The 21222-nt window shown below is 40.0% G+C and overlaps 1 protein-coding gene across 11 annotated transcripts in view; it reads right to left on the reverse strand.

Moving 5' to 3' along the window:
• The window catches only part of LOC135849400 (monocarboxylate transporter 10), a 229820-nt gene that overhangs the window by 111643 nt on the left and 96955 nt on the right, over positions 1 to 21222 (reverse strand). For 3 of the 11 annotated variants that reach the window (XM_065369818.1, XM_065369819.1, XM_065369817.1), the window contains exon 1: positions 13500 to 14400. The exons of 6 other annotated variants lie outside the window; for them this stretch is intronic. Coding sequence is in view for 2 of the 5 variants with exons in the window: in XM_065369816.1 (XP_065225888.1) it covers positions 13500 to 13540 (41 nt within the window). In the remaining 3 variants the exon portion in view is untranslated. Of the gene's footprint in view, positions 1 to 13499; positions 14402 to 21222 lie in introns of those variants that run through there. 2 more of the 11 variants (XM_065369816.1, XM_065369822.1) reach the window with 2 other exon arrangements.

Below are 21222 nucleotides of genomic sequence, written 5' to 3' on the forward strand. Positions count from 1 at the left end.
CTCACTCTCGACTTGGAAGAAGGCTTCGCTTCATCATTACTCAACAGAGAAGTGGAATACCTATAGATTACACGATTCCTAATTTCCTACCATGATAAAGAAGTATAATAGTGTAAGTACTCGAGGAGAAGGAGACGAACAAAAAACGTTTCACGACTAGTTGCCTATCTTGTGAAATTGAAGAGACCACGTGATTCGCAAAAATCAAAATTTACTAATTTTGAAAAAATCATCAAAAATAAGAAATTTTAAAATCGATAAATTCAGAGTCTCACGAAGCAAGGTGGCCTCGTGAAAATCGAAATACGTATCAACTTTAGCAGCTGAAAATTTGGGGTTAGAATTCGATGTCCTCTATTCGACGATGCGAGAATCATTTAAATCGACGAATATCACTCGGGGCATCAAAACTATACATTTATATAGCCCAAGTTTCCGGGGCTAAAACGCATTTTTCCATTCGTGGTAACCTTTTGACAATTAAGTCGGACCAAAAATGAGGAGAAAAAAAATCAAATTTTCACCAAAACTCGAGAGCCACTCGAGGTACAACTACGATAATTTCACTACTCTCATGCTCCTGCGCCAGTATGCCATACTTTTGAAAATCATCGACTCTGAGGTCAAAAATAGTATATATTACATGTGTATAGACATATTAAATTTCGGTTTTCTATTTCGCGATGAAATTTTGATTTTTCCTCCTTAATTTTTGGCCCAAATTAGATTTTCGAAAATTCGCCAAAAATTGAATAATGCACTTCGAGGCTCGAAATTTCGACCAAGTATGTATATGTACATTTTTTGCATACTCTTTCGATTTAGTTTGAACTTCTGAGAACACTTCAAAACTGAAATCAAGTTTTCCAAAATGGGTTTAATTTTTCAAATAGCTCGCTTTAGTACGTAGGTATTCGAAACAGCCCCACCGAGTAGGATAATCTGAACAGCCTCTAAAAAGGTGTACTCGTATTTTTTTGAAATAACTAATTTTCACAATACATTATACAATAACGACACGATGACTACGAGTACTTTAGTTTTGAAAACAGAGAATTTTTTGTTCATTTCAAAAGGTACACCAAAAGTAATAGTCGGAAACTGACATTTTTCAATCGAGAAGTAAAATATGGATAGGAGGAGAAGAGAGAAGCAAGACGAGAAGGCGACAACTCGAATCAACGCCACGCTTTACCAATTAACTCGCTTTAAACTTGATCGGACTCGAATTATGTAGAAGGACTCGAATTATGTAGAATTAATCAGACAGACTTAAATCTTCTAGGTATGTACTTCTTCTACACAAATTGCATTGCGAAAATACACGTCTGTAAATCGTAAACGGCCTTTTGAGAAAACAGCACAACAGGCGAAGTTATTGCTGCGCCATGGAATACATGCGACTAGACCCGCAATTGGCTCTCGCTCCCGCTCCCGCCCCTCGAATCTTCTCGTATTTCGCTGCGCTTGCATGCAACTATGCTCGTTCTCGTTGTAACGTAAGTTTTGCGAAGTGATTTCAATTCGCCTTTAATGTCGTACGAGTATTATCGTTATTTACGCCAAACTTGCTCTCTCACGAAAGTTGACAGTGGAAGCCATACAGAATTTCCTGAACGCAATTAATTCATCGAACCCGGCTATAGTATCGCGTAAGTGGTGCTTTTTATCATCAAAACCGATATTCTCGCAGGCTCATCACTATCCTATTCTCTGGAAACGACAATTTTATGCGACAACAACTCGAGAAATCGATCAAATAAATTAGATGTGGCGGCGGCGGCGGCGCGCAGATGATGCAACGATAACTCGCCTGGCGAGTTCCCATATGACAGTGACAGTCGCTTGAATCGAGCTTCAAAGTAGAGCTATTCGGCGAATAAATAAAGGCCAACTTTTCGTTGACGATATCCAGTTATCCACAAATCGTTTCGTCAAATCGATACGCTGGTAGCACTCGTACATACTCGTATTAGTATTTCATACAAAAATGAGTATATACAAAGTGATTCGACTGGACGCGACGCGACGCAGGCCGACCATGATAAGACAAGCCATCGCCATTTGAAAGAGGCGCTCACTCGTACTATGTAGTTGGTAAGTATAGGACATAGGTATGGTACCAGTGAGACGAATTCAATTTAAGCTCAGCTGCGTGTTGGCGGGCGCAACGCGCAAACTTTCCAATACTTATCTGCGGATAAATCTTAATTTTTGTTCGTTTTTTATTTTCATTTCTGTTTCAGTCTCGGCGATTATTATTTTTTTTCATCAACTTATCGCGTCGAGTTATCTGAACAGAGAAGAGCACCGCTTCATCGCCACGCTATGCCACCAAAATGACGAAATTCGTATCCCTCAGCCCGCAAGCGACATTTTTTCGAGTGAGTTCGGTGCAGGGTGCATTTACATAGCATCTACGTCTTTTGTTCAGATACGACGACGAATCATTTCGGTCACACATTTGTGCTCCACTGCTCCTACACTACAATACGATCGTTTCTCAAAATCAGAATTAGTAACAACATCAGCAATCAGCACCGATGTCAATCGTCGAGACTTTAATATTCGTACTTCAAAGGCACCTATCGGTACATTACATATGTAAAGACTAAAGAGCGAAGTATTCTGTCAGCCGGTGGTACACGTACACAGTACACAGTATACAGTACACGCCAGTATGGCTGGCAATTCGCGTACATATGTTCGTGTATAATCTTAATCAATGCCCGAGTATTAATAAACACCAGCAGCCAGCAGCCAGCAGACGGTCGTTCAACAAGACAAGTTTCAATCCTGTACACACTCGACACTCGTCAACATATGTACTCATCATGAACATTGAACATACTGCATAGACATACTTATATGCATTCTACATCTACACTCCCGACAAGACGATGACTATGATGGCTATGATGACAGACGACAGACGACAGGCGAAGACAAATATACACCACAAAACGGCGCAGGGTAGATAGGAGGTACCTACTCTTTAATAGGTAGGTAGTACCGAAATTACGATAGATACGCATTTAGCTGAATATTATTCGACCGTTGACTACTAATTTGCAAAATTAATCACTTTTCAATCGTTTTATTTTTCAGCGAGATTTTTATGACTGCTTTCAATTCTACATAATGTACATATGTACATGGGAGGCCATAATGGGAAGGGAGCTCACTTCCAAAACAATCTGCGACTCTGGTATGTCTATACGTCTATAGTATTCTCTTTCACGTAGAAAGTGATCACAGGGTGTCCATAAAAATATGTCAAAATAAAAAAACAGGGTTTAGCGGGACTTTCAACAGAACTTTTGACAGCATAGTACGTATATTTTTTAAGAGAAGGGAGGACCGGGCAAAATTTTACATTCAAGTTTTTGGCTTTTCCAATGTCTTCAAAGTTAGAACATACCAAGTACTTATCATTACAATTTTTGATTTCATTTTCATCTTCAAGTGTCTCGCTAATCTTGTATGTACTTGACGTACAAAAATCTCGATTTCTCCAAGTCTGGAATCTTTTAATTACGGAAAAAAGAAACAAACTGGCCCTGGCGAAGCGAGGGTAAAAGCTCTCGAAAATTAGTATTTCCAGTGTTTTTAAGATTTTCCCCCTCAAAATCACGGGACCTTCGAACCCCCCCCCCCCTCCTTCCCATCTTCCTCAAAAATCCTATTTTGATAATAAGTTGCCAAAGACCGCCAAAAATTTACCTCCCCTGCTATTTTTTCAAATTTATTCGATTATTCACTCGCTGGAACACATTATTATTAACCCAGGCATTTATAAAAAAAATAAAAAATAAAAAACAAAACAGAATTTGTAATCGCTGAATCGAGCATATGCGAGAGCGATAGTAAATTTACAAGCAGACGCGACGACGACGATGCGATATGAAAATAGGTAGGTAGAGGTACCACAGCAGACGATACCTAATACCTACCTAACCCTAACCTATGCGAATCGATGACGGCTGCGGTTGCTGCGATGTAGCTGTTAAACCAATAAGACGTGTGGTAATATACTGACGAATTGAATAAATGCCAAAAAGTACGAGTAAAGCACCGCGATGGTGGTGGCGGCACGGCGCCTATTACGACCCTATAAGTAAGTATAATGACCATCATTTGGTAAACGGTACCTCTACCTGCCCTCCGCCTGCACCTATACTATTCCGAGTCGCTCGTGCCACCAATATGTATTTGCTACGAGCTACGTATACGAGCATAGGATGCGGATGCTGCCGTACCGCCATCCATCGCCATCGACACCTACAGCACCCACAACAACTCAACTATACGAATACGAGTATGAGGAGAAAAAATGAACAGGAAAAAAGAAGAGATTCTTTGTCGCTAATATTCGTATCTCGTAGAATACGTACACGTAGGGTGGCCTGTTGTAATAAATGAGGCGACGTCGAAAACGCGTATCTACTCGTTGTTCTTACGGGGAATGGGGATGGGGCAATGGTTGATGATGGGCGATGCCAAAAACTATCGCATTCTCATCTGCGAAGGAGAGAAAAAAATAAATGCGAGATGAAGCGCCCTTATTTGCGTATCGCTATAAAATGTACAACAGATCCCAGCCGCAATATCTTCCGCCACGCCGTTTGATTAATTCGTATCGTCTTGCACGAAATGAGATTCGGCGATTCGGCAATTGAGCGATTTTTCTTGTCCCGTCGTTGTATCGCATCGTATGTAGATTGTAGATGTACCACCAAAGTACCAAACTGTGGAGACGCTACGCCTGACGGCTCTTTCGTCGATCCCATAAAACCAACATGTACTCGACTACTCGTAAGCACGAAGGTAACCGAAGGCTACTCACATCAGATTGACCATCCACGCCTATCTGTCAAATTACGAGTACTTCGTTTTAACGCATTTATCAAATCAAGCAAGGTACGTATGTACCTACTCGTATTGCCTAGTGCGGTAAGTTTTTTTTCGGCGTGATCAAAATTTTAATAATGACCACCAACAATGAAATTATAACACGCCATTATATCTGGAGTTTCTATCAATGGCGTTTTATTATCAACTTGGAGTGAAGTTTTTGTTGTTCGTATTCGGCAACTTGAATCCAGTTCCATGTTCTTTATTGGGATTCTGCTAATATATGTATATTTCCTGCAGTTTGTGCAATTTTTCATAAAAGTTTAGCATTTTTTCCCTTCTTTTTTGTGTCAATTTCAATTTTGAGAAATTTTATCAATGATTTCCGAAATTTGGGCATCATTTATCAATTTTTGGCAATTTTGATAATTTCATTTTTCAAATTATTGTTCTTTTCGTTTTCAGTAATTTTCACGTAATTTTTGCTAGCTTTTTAGTTTCTACGTAGTAATTTTGGATATAATTTTATTTGCGCTTTGCGAATAATAATAATGTAGGTAGATCATATTTTGGTAAATTACCGGTAATTTTCAGTAAAATACCAGCAGTTTTCGTAAACTGGTAATTTTTGTATGTACAATTACAATACTAGTAACTTTGGTAAATTGGTCATTTTTGGTAAATTACCGGTAATTTGTGATAAATAATGGTATTTTTAGTAGATTTTCAGGAATTTTGATAAATTGGTAACTTTTGGTGAATTACTAGTCATTGGTGGGTGTGAGCGCGCTGACAAGTGACATTTAAAAAGTTGGATAGAAAATCGAGAAATACTTACAGCAAAAAATACCTAGGTATATCTAAGATTTGAAATTTTTCTCGCAGAGGACTCTTTATACCCGCATTTCTTCCGTACAACTCTACAGGAGAAGGAAGAAGAGCAGCGTAATCCGGCGAACTCGACGAAAAAAAATTCTCACTATATAATGGAAGAAAAAGAAAGCAAAAGTCGCACCTCTACCAACAACCCACTACTACAAAATAGAACCAGAACTTTACGACTTGTCTGCGCTTGGAATTGGAAACTTGGCGAGCTCTTCGTTGCACAGCACTGTCTGGCACACATGTACGTAGAACGTACCTCTACCTGTACTCGTATGCATTCGGCATTCTCGTCCTAGCTCTTTTTACATCCCATCCCTTCAAAATGGCATTTTTTTTCATTTTTCAACGCTTTCCATTTCATTCGATACAAATTAACTGGGCGAGAACAGAACTGCGATTGACTGTTGGCAGCGCAATTGGAAGATTACCACCAAACGTACACCAACACTACCAACAGTACCCCTGTAAATTCGGGACCACTTTTAGGGTTCAACTGAACGGTTGAAAGTTTTCAAATCTCTCATTTTAGGATTAATTCGCGTTTTGAAAACATATTTTTCTTCTCAAATAATTTCGTTCGATCGAGTATCTATAAGTCAAAATATCGAAAAATGTAATTTAGTTAACTGGGGGAGTATTCCTAAATGCAGTGGTGCCAACTTTCTGGACATTATCGCTAATTTTTAAAAAATCGAGAAAAAAATAACCGAGAACTCGTCAAATTTTTTTCGATTTGTTTGAAATTTGCGACAAATGACTAAAAAATTCGCACTACCGCGACCGCAATCAAAAATATATTTTCTTTCGACGTTTTGACATAATTGAATCGAAATATTTATTTGGGAAGAAAATATTTTCAAAACACGAATTTTCACTCGAAGATAAGCGATTTGCGAGCTTCCAACCGTTTGGTAGAAGCCTAAAAGTAGTCTAGGATTTTCGTGGCCATGTCGACGCTGAATCTAAAATTCTACATTGTGGAATTTGGCCAACTTTCCAATTAATTGGGTAAAGATTAGAGTCGAAAAAGCACCCTTTTTGAGAATCTAAGTCAGGTAAACTTCCAAAGCTAAAATTTTTGTCAACTGACTTTCACTAAATTTAGTCGAAATCCTCCAATATCGCATCCCTATAGACTGAAATTTTGTTTGACCAACGATGCGCAGGAAGTACATACAAGGACGAAAATACGAGTATAACGCGAATGGATCAAATGAAGCGTCTACAATATTAAGACAGAGCACAGAGTAGGGTGTGGCGTGATCTCAACGGCAGCAGCATCACGACAAATAGCAGATAAATACCCGAGATACCTACGTACTAGATAGATAGTAACTATATGAACCATCGTGATGATCGTGCTGCAGAACAGATTTCGGCTTCGTTTTGATCAAATTGACCAGGGGCTACCACAGCGCGGTAATTCAACTCGGTGATGAGGCAAAGCAATCAACTCGTTTTACTATACGAACGCCGAACGCGTATATAAGAGATGGATATTCGGACGTGGATTTTATGTAGGTAAGTACTTACATCTATTAGGCTCTCACGAAACAGCTACGAGTAAATCTCGACGTGTGCAATACAGGACCGCACACCGAAAAATCGTATCTCGATCGGTTTTAATGTTGGTTTATCAGCTGAGCAGATCGTGGCTATATTTGAATTTCGAATCTCCTTCGTTATTACGAGCGAACCTCGGACTGGCTTTCGTCAAACTTTGCGATAATCATCGCAAATGGAAAATGTACGGTACCTAGACCTACCTACCACAATGCAACCACGAGTAACTCGGGTATAGGGAAATTACTATCAATATTGGGCGAAAACAATGGGCAGCAGGCTCCGTGTCGCGTCGCACCTACACAGGCTATTATAGGTAAGCACGATGAGCTTGAATGTAATTTTGAGTTTTGAGTATATGTATTTTATCACTTATATTAGGTGGTCTAGCGATGTACAATGTACAATGTACATGCTACATACGTAGACGTACGATTCAAGCTGCCGAGTAAGTCAACTTTCGATATAAAATGAAAATGACGCTGACGTGAACAGAAAAGAACACATTGCCAACGATCGTTACAAAAGATATAAAAGTGAAATCAAATGACGACGCTTCTCATCAATCATAGGCAGGGGTCACGGTGCGGCGCGGCCACCACATCCAGCTTGAAGAGAAAAGTTATAACGCTAAGATGATGCTACGTCGTCGTCGTTCGTCGTACAGAATACGTATACGTATACGGTATGTAGCCATAGCCATAGCGCCATTATCATTACGAGTACCATCAACCATCGGAATCAACGGACGACTCCGCCGCCGTTGCCACAGCGCGCTAATTTACTTAAATCGAGTTTATCCTACCGAAACCGCCAGAAATTTATCTTTCATTACTGGACGAGAAGTGCGGTGCATCGCAGTCGCACGTAGCACGTAGCACCCTCCTACCAATCTACCATGTACACTACGAGTATCAACTCGAAACTCGCTCGTTTCCTATATGGAAATCAAACGAAAAGTGTACGCATTTTTCAGACTTTTTTTTACTCATTTTGCCATTTTCACGTAACCCTATTAAAAATCGCGAATGAATCGCAAATTGATTTCGTAAAATATCGCACCTAACTTAGTTTTGGTAGGTAGAAGGTACGTAGATAGGTAAGTAAGACGGATAGGTGTACATTAGATAAAGTCGATACAGGCAACCTCGCTCGTTCCTAAGAAAACTTTAACCGCCAAACAATTTGCGACATCGTATCACGCATTTAAACTTCAGTCATTAATCACTTATTAGCGCGGCTTGGCTGGCGCGATGGCGATGGCGATAGAATTATTTAATGATACGGTTAACGTGGTGTATTTCAGTTTTACGTACCCGATCCGATCTAGTGCCTGCCTACTGCCTAGTGCCTATGTAGTTTGGCGAGTTGATAGCACGACTACGCGCAACTTTCCTCCCCCCCCCCCAAGACGCATCTACATTATACAATCCGATTTTCAGTCCCTCGTAGGTCATTTGGTGGCATTGGACTGGCCCCCAACGATGCCGTATGATTGAAAACTATTTGAAAATGCGAGAACCCGCCTCGAACGGCGCATCTAGCATTTAGGATCATGTCCGAACGAATGAATCACCTACTCGAGCTGTTGGGTTGGTTTTTTTAAAAGGAAAAAAAATGCTCCAATTACTGGTAATTTTTGGTGAACTAATTGTTGGTAGCATCCGCGAATAAACTTTCAGATATTTGGCAATTATTAGCGAATTTCTATAGTAATTTTGACTCGATAATAGGTACTTTTTTGTACGAGAGGTCTGTTTAAAATTTTCTTCAAATATAGTTTTGGTCACTCAGAATTGAGTTCTGAAATCCTGTACAACATTTGAAAACTTGGAAAATAGTCCTGTCGAGTTTATATTCGCCTATTCCCGGAGAAAGGTCAAGTATTCCGAGGAATTTCAATGCAAAAATGTAAAATTTCAGCATAAATTGATTTTTTTTGTTTCGTTTTCGAATTTTTAAGAAGCATCCGGCACAACTTTTCTGAACCATAGAGAAAAATCACACAATTTGGGATTTTTTTCTCACAAAATCCAACTACTTCGGGCGATGGAAGCGCAAAAAAGCGAAACCTCGACACGAGAGCCATCTTAATGCGTAGACCATACCATAAAAAATGAATATTTTGCCAGCGTAAGTTGACTAGCCGCAACCAGTACCTAGCTACAAACTGAGGTAGCCATAGCCCGTTGGTCGTTTTATGCCCATCGAACATCGATCAAGCGAACGATGATATAACCATCGCGTTCGCTGCTCTGCACCGGCTGCGAGGCGGCGATTGATCGAATCAAGAGAGATTAAGCGGATAGCCATCTACTCGCAGAGTAATGACGCGGTAGCGATGATGACACGATGACCCGGTCATTTCTACGAGTACACGCGCGTACGCAGAAAAAGAAATATGTATGTAGTGTACTTGAGATGCGAGTATGTGAGACGACCAGACATGCCCTTGCGCACGTAGTGTACGTAATTCGTTTAATGACCGCAGGCGGTCGAATCGGCTCGAAAAAGCAAAAAACCATCATTAAAAATACCTGTAAAATTATTGACCACCATCACCTATGCGCGGCATCAACATACGAGTACGTAGAATACGACGTAAGTATATATGAATAATATATAGATAGATAGATACCTATTACGCACCTAAAATTATCTACCATTTAGCGCCTAGGCACAGGTTTATGGAACCGGCTGGATCTATAGCTATAGCTACAGAAACATCAATTGAATCCTAAATCAAACAAGAATGGTAATTGGTAATTACACGCAAATCTGATTCTTCTAAGAACACGTGGTAATATTCCAACAACTTTCCATAACTTCTATAAAAGTAAAATTATTTTCCATCAACAATTTCATGCCCTGCTCGAGAAAGATCAGAACGACCTCATCTCCTCGGATTAAAAGAGAAATAAAAAAACGAGAGCATGTGAGAAAATTTCTGGTTCCTTCGCGAGTAGCTTTTTTCGAAGAAAATTTGCGCAAAAAATGACCTTCATGTCAGAAATTGTAGCGTCACCGACTAGCGACTCGCCGTAGATGGTGAAAAGAAATGCGCTCGAATAGAAGAGTAGGTGCTCGATATACTTTTTAAAACACATCCGATACCGCAGCATCCTCGAGCAGGTAATTCGCAGCACGAATATAGACGACAGTGATACTCCTACCATAAAGATACGCATAAGCATTCGTATTTATTCATCTAATACCTATCTATACGATCTCGCGTAGGTAATTAAGACTTTCAATACGCCGAACGCAGCCGCAACAGCATCCGCATCTCCACCTATAGTACGAGTAGATATAGACATAGAGATACAGCTAAAGCTATAGATATACGAGTATTTCTTTGAAATCATAATACCATATGAATGGATAAGTGTTCGTGTACTTGCGAGTACGTCAAGCCGAGCTGAAAATAAACCAGTTCATTTATGGAACATGTTTGTGACCTAGTAATGGGTGTTTAGTCGGAGCCGAAGCCGAAGACAGGGTGCTCGTTAAAGAAGCCTTCAAAAAAAATTAATTAAGCAGCGTCGTCGCGTCGTCCATCCGTCCGTCCGTCCGTCCGGTCGTATCTTCATCTATACTAATTCGCGCGTTTGTTTCTTTTCTTTTTCTTCGGGCGACTCGACTCGCGATTACGAGACAAAAACGAAAACGCGTCGCGAATTAAAATGTCGTTAAAATCCCCGAGGCGCAAGCGGCAAGACGAGGGAAAAAAAGAAGAGAAGAAAAAAATACAACTACTTGGAAACCGAAACAAAAACAAAAATCAACCGTAAAACGACGAGGCGAGGCGAGGCGAGGTGCGCTTCAATTATTTCGTTACATTTCGCAATTTTCGTCGTTTCGTCGTTTCCATGCAAATTTTTTCATATTTATACGTTTTTAAAAACGATAAATATACCGTTTTGAACGCGACCGCGACCAAATTACAGCGTTAAAATTCCTCCTCTTCATTACCGCAGAGACGAACAGACGTGTATATTATTTCAATAGCGCACCAAGTAGGTACCTACGGATAATTTTGTGTCAAGTAGAAAAAAAACATAGAAAAGAAAAGGGAGGGAAAACACGAACAAACTTGATACGCTTTATAGACCTAACGAAATTATTTTTCTTCCCCTTTTGTTTTTTTTTTTCAACATCCGTTCGGTTGCTTGAAGCCGAGTTAAGAAATCGATTTAGGATCTCGAGTTCGTGAAAGCACAAAAGGGCAGATTTCAACGTGGAATATGAATTAGGGTGGCCTTTGGGTATGTTCACGTCAAAAATGTCGAGCCTCTCGACCGTCCTCTTGACTGCAATTGCTTCTAATCACATGTGATTTTCGGTAATTTACCAATAATAATTACCGGTAAATTACCGGTAATTACGTGTAAATTACTGGTAATTATCGTTAAATTACCTGTAATTACTAATAAGTTACCTGTGATCCTGGCAGGGATGGAAAGCTGAAAGATGAAACTTTTGGCTTCAGTTTTTAGCTTTCAAAAATCTTAAACTTCCTCAGCTTTCAGCTTTTAGCTTTCAGTTAGCTTTCCATCCCCGGATCTTGGGTTATTTATAGGTAATTTTAATTTATGGTAATTCACCGGTAATCCCAGGTAAATAATTGGTAACTTCTGGTAATTACAGGAAAGTTTTGGCAAGTTACCGATGATTTATGAAAAATTACTGGTAATTACTGATACATAACTTTTGATAAATCAACAGATGATAAATTTTGGTAAATTACTGGTCATATTTTGGTAAATTACTGGTCATTTTTTGGCGAATCACTGATTTTATGATACATTAGGGCAGCGGTACTTCTGATTTGTGGTAAATAGTAAGTGGTAATTTTCGAGTGGGAACTGCAAAATTGGTAGCAATCTCCCCCTTTCCCAACACATGGTTTTCTGTATCACTGTGACAGCGCATAGTAAAAGTAACCTTGGGGTCATCACACAAAGAAATTTTTCTGTAGCGGATACTGGTATGAATTTTTTTCAAAATTCGAATGAAAGTGGTCCCGAACCTACGTGATTCAACCATGGATCACGTTCATAAATCACTTTTAGGCCAAAAAGACGTCACTTTTGACTTTTGAAATTTCTACTCGGTAAATATTCGATAATTTATTCAATTTCCGAAAAATTTTGATCGCGTTCTGAAACAGGTTGTTCATCAATTTTTTTGTCGTTTTCAGTCGCTTTGAGCCGTTATCACTTTTTACTTATTTTCAACAGTTGAAACGATGGCTTTCGTATCCATTTCTTTCTGGTAATTTACAGGGATTTTTATGCCGATTTTATAGTTTGTTACAATGCATTACACAAACATACCTACGTATTCTGATAGTACCAACCAAGTTTTCGATCATGTACGTACAATAATCTATACCAGGATTTTGCATCGTTCAACTCGCGAGTCAAATGCGAAAGTACGTATTAACTGATCTTCGATCACAAGAGGTATTAAGGTACATGACGGAATGATGAAAATGTATTAAAGTGACGAAACAATGTTGTGCTTACAATTAGATGTAACCTATTCAACAACCCACGTTGAACGAGTACCTAGGTATGTACATATAAAAGTGCATTAATAATGGATAAAATGACATGGCAACAGACAACGAGTGCGACTGGCTGAAGGTGGAACAAAGCTACACTTGGTTTTGCAGTCTACTCTACATACACAATATAATCCATTTCCATAATATCGTCGTTATTATTTTCATTCTTACATTACACATTTTAATACGAGATGGTATCAATTTATGAAGCTTACTACTGGCTGTAGGCTGATACAGCCGCAAGTTGATGTCGACGTTTTTTCCTATTCCTAATCGCCGAGATTCGGCCAACTCAAGACCGAAGATTGTAAGTAAAATGAAAGAGAAAGAGAAATAGAAAGAGGACGTAGGCTGTGGCTGTGACTTTGACTAAGACCGAGGCATCGTGTATTCATTCAGCTAGGTACGAGTATACTCGTATTAGTGCAGGTGTGAGCTTGTGATTGTTGTAAATGTGTGCGAGTGCGAGTGCGAGTAATGAGTATGATGCGAGAATTGCGTGTAGACTATAATATGTATAGTGCACGTGTAAATTGGTAAGAGACTAGTGTATGCGCGTAAATGTAAGTACGTGTAGCTGTAGCTATGTATGTAGGTACTGTATTATAGTGTACTGGATGATGCTAACCTAGAAGAATCATCGTCTGGAGGCTGGTTGCCGATGGCCATTTACTCGTACAGCGAGTATTTCGGCTTCACAATGAACAACAGCCGCATCAGCAACAGCGACAGCGATGATGATGATGATCGCAATAAGAGAAACAGAAACGGCAACGGCAATGGCAATAGCTGACTCGGTGAAGAACCGCAATCGCATGCTTGACCGGGATCGCCTTTGACGTCGAGTCCGAGCATTTCGTCGACGAAAACATGTCACACCGCGACACTATGCGCAACAATTATTCGAATGCGATACGACGACCACGATGGGCAGATGGGACGCGAACCGGTTCACGCTAAACGCCAACATTTTCCGAAAAATTATATCCTAATGATACCGTACATTACGAGTAAGTATCACACGGCAGGATGAGGATGAAAATATGCAACTTGCACGATCTTTACACACGTACCATGCGAGAGCGAGTGTAATGTACGAATAGCGAGTAGTACGTAGGAAAATACGAACGAAACGAGCAAACTCCGCACTTCACACCATGCCCACGTGCCCTGCCCTATCTCGTGATCCCAATCGTGACAATTACGCAACACGTATGTACGATCTACGCGCGTACGCGACGAGTACGAAACGAATCGTAAAAATACGAAAAGAAAACTGAACGCTTCGTCGTACCTATCACCATATAGGTTTAGGTTTGAAGCTGGACAATATATTTGTAATACGAACGAGGAACCGGCATCGGAATCGGCATCGCGGTACGTAGACGTAAACGTACGAGTACGAGTATTATGCAGATCGCAAGCTGCAGCCACCACCGATCGGATTCGGATGGATTGTTGTTGAGTCACTAACTGGCGAAGTATCGCTATCGCGTACACATTTCTAGAGCAATGCGTCTCTCTTTCATTCGCAACCTCTCTCTTTCTGGCTGCCTCAACAACAGAACGGCGACAGCGGGCAGGGCACACCACACCACACTACACGCGCAAGAGCACACAACGCTCGCGCACTTTTAATAAATCCTACTCTCGACGAGACGCGATGTGGTGCGGAGCACCAACTCCAACATGCCATCCCCAAGACGCTCTTCGTACGCGAGAATTTCGTACGTAGGACTATATAGGTAATTAGGTATATACTTACTTACTTTTACATACAGGTACCTATGTCAAAATTATGCACTGAACTCGTAGTCAGTATCATCAAATTCCAAGGCAAAGCTCGCAGTACACACGTTTCTCATTCGAATTTGATGTTATTTTCTCAACACAAATGAAAATGGAGATCAGGGAAAAAAGAAAGATATGTATCGACATCGACACTCATCTCTAACTTCGATCAAATCGAAAAAATAACGCCAGAATTGAAATCTCCGTGTTTGAAAACCTACATGTAGACATATTACTCGGCATAGGTATGACCAAATAATAAGTTATTCTCCCCCCCCCCCCCCCATTAGACGATGAAAACCACCGGCGATTGTACGAAGTTCGGATTAAAAAATTATCCAGACCAACACAGAGCGCTCCTGCTCCCCTAAAAGTGTTGGGATTTTTGAGAAAATACCCAATAATTCTCAATTTTCTGATTTTCCTCAAAAACCAAATCATTTTTGGCAAGAGCGCCCCCTCTGTTCACGCGACAAAAACTGGGAAAATATCAATCATCCGCAGCTGGAAAAAAATGAATAAATCAAAGAAGTCGACAAAAATCGTTTTAAAACCTTCTCATAATTGCGTCAATCATTCATTTTTCAACTTTATGTTGGCAGGGGAGGGGAGGTAAGGGGAGGGGTCCATAAAAGGAAATCTAAATTGTTTAGGAGAATGGAGAAAGATTCTGTCTTGAAAAATGGGATTATTTACATAGAGGAATTCTGACACAAAAATGGAGAAATTTTTAAAAATTATTTGTCGATTTTGATTTATTTAATTTTTGTCGTCTTTTTTCAAACAAGAGAGCGTGTTCCATACAAAGAGATCAAAAAACAACTTGTGAGATTTGGGGGGGGGAGGAGGAGGAGGAGGAGGAGGAGGAGGAGGAGGAGGAGGAGGAGGAGGAGGAGGAGGAGGAGGAGGGTTCTTGAAAAATGGATTATTTAGAAGAAATCTGGCGCAGAAGGAAACTACGGGCGTCTGAAAAGTACCAAACGAGCAAAAATATGAAAATTGATCGAAATGAAAAATTCGACCGCAAAAACTTGTAAATCATGACTTTGAAAAAATATTAATTTTGAAAGTTTGATCGAAATGATTTTGAAAAGCGTGGTAATCGTGGTATTTTGACCTACTGAACACGAATCCGGCTGGTGGAGGCTAAAAATAGAGTTGAATTTCAAGTTCAATGAGTCAGGAATGTTCAGTAACTCGAATCGCAACATTTGAGGGAGGATGGCCGAAGGACTGCACAAGTTAAACTACCGTAAAATGGCAAAAAAAAAAAATACGTCTCTTTCAAAAATGACCCTACACTTTGAGAGAGCGCCTTGAACCGCTAGGGAGCTCAAAAATTTTCTGGGTAGTCTCCCACTCGAAGTAGACATCGTCGCGAATTTTCGTCAAAATCCAGGTTATATTACGGTAGTGCATGGCTTCATGCGAGGCATCCCTGATGAGGAAGAGCCAGATTCTTCTGGCCCTCGCGCGATGGGGAATATCCTCATCATGCTACTGCGAGTGCGAACAAGATCGGCGATTTTGAACGTGATCGCGTACACACGTACGTAGAATGCAATGCACATTGCACGGAACGAAATACGAATACGTGCGCGTAACTAGCGCATACGTACTCGTACGTAGTACGTAAACGTAATATGGGCCATTACGTAATAACGTACGTATCTATACTACATAGTACATACATATATGTATAGGTACTTAATTCCATTTTGAAAATGGCTACGTAAGAATTAAAAAGTTGTTCTATTGCAAAGGTTTACTTTTGTTCTTAAGTTTACGCTGGAGCAGGAGCAGCAGCAACAGCGTCACTACCACCACGATCGAGAGACAATACCGAGCACATTAAAACTATTTAGCAAGCTGTATAGTTCGCCTTCGTCGTCACCGCCGCCACTGCAAGCCCCCTCGTTCACTTCTGAAAGCTTTACTGTAAAAGGATAAGCTCGAAGAAAGATAATTATCTGTAAAGTAATTTCTTCGCTTCGCGATATTGTTGAATTAAGTTTGTAATTTAAATCCGCACAACGCGAGGCCCGCCACGGATACTTATACATATCCTTCGTACTCGTATCGTATACATTCTTGAACCGGCGAACCCCGATATTCGGGTCAAATACGAGTAAGCTAACAAGCTAACCTATACGTATACGGTATACGCCGATTTTACTACGAGTACATGTAACCGCAATTAATACCTCGCGACTACCACCTATCTGCTTTTTCAATCTTTTGAAACCACGACGACGTTTACGTATGTACATTGCGAGTATGTACATATATTTTTATACGCCAGCGCTATTGCTCGCTACGTAAATCTACGTTCGCTATTCTTCAGCTCCTTACGAGTAGTAGCCAGTAGGTAATAGGTATACGTGATACGTGATGCTGCTAAACAGCGTTCAACATAGGCCCATCCACATCCTCCTCATGGGCAAACAATTAGCACCCCGTAAAGCAGATAGCTAGCCATTAGCATGGCAATGAAGTAGTAGTACAACTGGGGGTGAAAATCGACTACATAATTATTATAAATGATTCAGAAAGTTGGGCTCAGGTCTCTGTTTGAATATTTCCAAGTTTTGTCGTAGAAATTGGCACAAATTTTAAATCTTAAGGTAGGTATAGGTAATTATACATATTACCTAGGCTACCATTACCCTAAATTTTCATTTCCAATTACGTATCTTTAACTACCGTCAGCGCGGAAAGGAGCTGTGAAAGACTTATTATTACGAACAACTTTACGATCACTTTTCTAGATTTTTACGATAAAATAAATCCGTAACAGCGAAGCAAATGCGATGGGGGGTGCGTTGTGCGTTTCGTTTACTTTATTTTGTTCAATCTTGTTCTTTCTTTCTATCAATATATTCTTGCGAAAAATGAAACATTTTTTTCCAATTTTCTTTATTGTTTGCATTTTTAAAACACCTGCGGGTACGTTTCGCCACCCGCCACACCTTCCAATTATGCTAAATAGCGCGAATAAAAATGAAATATCGCACTCGCTTCGTACCGATCCAAGTTTAAACAACTACATAGTACATAATATGAAAATTTTCATTCAAAGTTACATAATCCATTTTTAAAATTTAATTGATTATTAAATAATAAATTGTCCGCGTGCAATGTGCATAGGTAACGCATTCGGTAATATTCGGTTCGCACACTCGATTTCACATAATAAGTGTTACCAACGACGTTTAAAAGGCACGGAAAACGCGCGACAAGTACACAGAATGTGCGGCACGACGGCGGTGTACGCAGAGTTAAATGTCGAACAATGGAATACACATTGTCCTAGGGCAGTTCCACTTCTGACTCGTACAATAATTTTTCTCTTTCGTTCGTTCGTTGGTTCGGCGCGCTCTCTTCTCGTCTCTTGAAAAAAATTCTCGATACGAGTTTCGAATACATCAGATTCGTAGCGCACGTTGCATTTATATTACGACTACGAGTACGTATATCTGTACCAAGTATTCGGTCATATTTTATTGGTTATAGGAAAGGCCAAGGGAAAGGGCGAGGAAGGGAGTGCGGGCAAAAAGTTATTCGAGAAAAAAGAAACGGAGCATTTCTAGCAACGTACACGTGATACGTAGGTAGGTACTAGGTAGTAGGTACTAGGTATCATAATAAGTATAAACGATTGAGTAAAATAACGATAAGAGTAAGGGTAAGGGTTCGGTAAACCTCAATTTTGGCGCAGCGCGGTCACGGAGAGCTCCATGCACCAAGCTATTCTTCGGGGAAACTGTGGGAAATCGTCGTTCTACTCGTACGAGTATTATTATATTACGCTTGCCGTTCGCGTAGGTAGAAGGTGCAGGTGCATATTGCACATTGTACGTACTCGTACGTCTATCTACGTAATACGTAGGTATATGCGTCAATGCACATGCGGGGTGAAAAGCGATACGATGACGTTCTCAAAATAATTGTACTACACGTAAACGTAAGCGAATGCATTTAGTAACAGTAGGCAGATGATAAACAGCACAGAACACAGCTTTTGGTAAGTAGAAATATGTGAAATGAACGAATTTTTCCAATTGCACGAAGCTCATTAAATTTTAAAATGACGATGAGTATTGATTCGTAAGTGTATAATACTCGCACTCGGTATAATAACTTATCGTAGCTCGTGGCTTACAGCTCATAGCTCGCAGTCTAGCCCTAGCGTCAACGAACAAAATGCACTCGTGCATTTTGGTGCTGGTGCGAAATGCAACTGCGAACGCTGCTGCATCAGCGGCGTGTGCAGCAAAAAAAAAGGCCATTAGCGAGAACTGCGGAGGTGGGTCGGGCGGCGCGGCGCGGCGCGGCGAATGCACGTAATACGATAAATTAAATAAACGCGCGTTATACATCAAAATAAATAGCAATTAGATCTAGACTCGAGTCGTACTCGTATACTTTAACCATAACCGTCGTAATGTAGCTGACTAGTTTGCTATTTCGTACGTTTACGTTACGTTTCAAAGATGAGCGTCGCAGTCGTGAAGACGTATGTAAGTGGTGCACTACTTCCATCATCGCTTCAGTGCTACGGCCTCTGCCAACGCTTTGTTTTGTTGGTTGAAAGATTTAGCTCGTATATTTCATTTTGCTGAAATAAACTGCGGTATATGTTCGCTTATCGACGATCGACATAAACCTAATAAAGCATTTATGTTACACGATTTTCTTCAATTTTCAAGAAATTTGGTGGGCTTACAGGGGGAGGGGTGCGGGAGCGGTCGAATTAAAAACATAATTCCAAATTCGTACTCGGCGCTCTCAATAACGTAGAAAACGATATGTTACACGATATTTGACAATTTTTCACATTTTGGCGCTCCGTACCCCCTCCCCCTCTCCCCTTGGGTTTGCGAATCCTAACATACGTGTGTGAATGTTATATGGAAATTATTGATTTGAGGCCAATTGAAAAGTTGAAGGGATCGAATACAAAAAATAGATCAATATTCGTATTCAGCACTCTCGAAAACCTAATAAACCATTTATGTTAACACGATTATTCTCAATTTTCAAGAAATTTGAGCGACCAACGGGGGGAGGGGGTGTTGAAAAAGTCAAATCAAAAAAATAAGTTCATATTCGTATTCGGCGCTCTCGATAACCTAATAAAGCATATCTAATAAAGCATATGTTACACGATTTTTTTCAATTTTCAAGAAATTTGGTGGGCTAACAGAAAGAGGGGGTGTTGGAGCGGTCGAATCAAAAAAATAATTCTAAATTCGTATTCGGCGCTCTCAATCACGTAGAAAACGATATGTTACTCGATATTTGACAATTTTTCACATTTTGACCAACATTTTGGCGCTCCGTACCCCACTCTCCTCCCCTCCCCTCCTCTCCCATTACCGCCCCATTGGGTTTGCGAATCTCAACATGATAAGTCTACAGTAGCAAATATCACAAAAATTCACGCTTCTTTTTCTTTTTATAGATGAGATTTTCAAAGACAACTGTTCTAATTTTGAGGAACTTTCGAACCTACAAACAACATACGAAAAATTGTACCAGATCAAATTCAGATTACTCTCGAAAAACATAAAATCGCTTTGTACAAGTCTACAAGTTAGAAAAAAATCTCGCACTCGTCAATATCGCCAATCAATCATTTTACAATTAAGTACAACAGTTTTCTGGCAGTTGGTAGTATCCTCAAAAAAAATTACATCGTTCGTAAAAAACAATGAATCGATGATTGCAGTCGCCAGAATGAGAATTTGAGTAATGAATAATGATTCTCGTGTTTTCCGAATCCCGAACCATTCCATAGTGCCGCGACCGTCAACTAAAGAACATAGCAACGAAGACGACGAATACGAACGAAAACGTAATTAAATCGAAAATAACGACGACGAAAAAATAAACATGCACCTAAACCTACTCGTAAATAAACAAACAAATTCGCCACCCTGCGTCTTGATAACTTTACCTACTACGTACGATCGGGGTATTGCCGATATTAAACTGTAATTAATGGAAGCCAGAAGCCACACCAGCAGCAGCCGAGATACAGTGAATGATAATTTGCCAAAGTTAATCGTTCGTAAAGGACGCGAAAAGTTTTGATCGCGGTGCGCGAATGATTAGGTACGGTAAAAAGTATCAACCACACACTAGACCATTTTCAGATAAAAGCAAACTGCAAAAAAATGACGCGTTTATCGAACTACATATTTACTCGTAGCATGGCGAGGTCGGGTTTCGGATCAAATTTCAACGTATAGAATTCGAATCGAATCACCTCTTAATTTTGTACATACTATACCTTAAGTTGAAAAAAATAACCTTAAAAAGCGGTCAACCTCCTTCACCCACCACTAGAGCTCAAAGTTCAAAAAGTAGAGGAAATTTTTCAAACGTTTTAAATCCTAATGGTTCGAGTGTTGGATTTGGTTTCTTTCAGACAAAACAGACTCGTTAAACACGGAATTTTAATTTCCGTACGAATAAAGAGTTTTTGGTTTTTGAATATTTTTTCTCATACAAAATTATGCTGCTCAAAACGAAACAGACTCGAAGTGTTCGCTGGC

The sequence above is a fragment of the Planococcus citri genome, chromosome 5, assembly GCF_950023065.1.
Source record: "Planococcus citri chromosome 5, ihPlaCitr1.1, whole genome shotgun sequence".
Lineage (NCBI taxonomy): Eukaryota > Metazoa > Arthropoda > Insecta > Hemiptera > Pseudococcidae > Planococcus > Planococcus citri.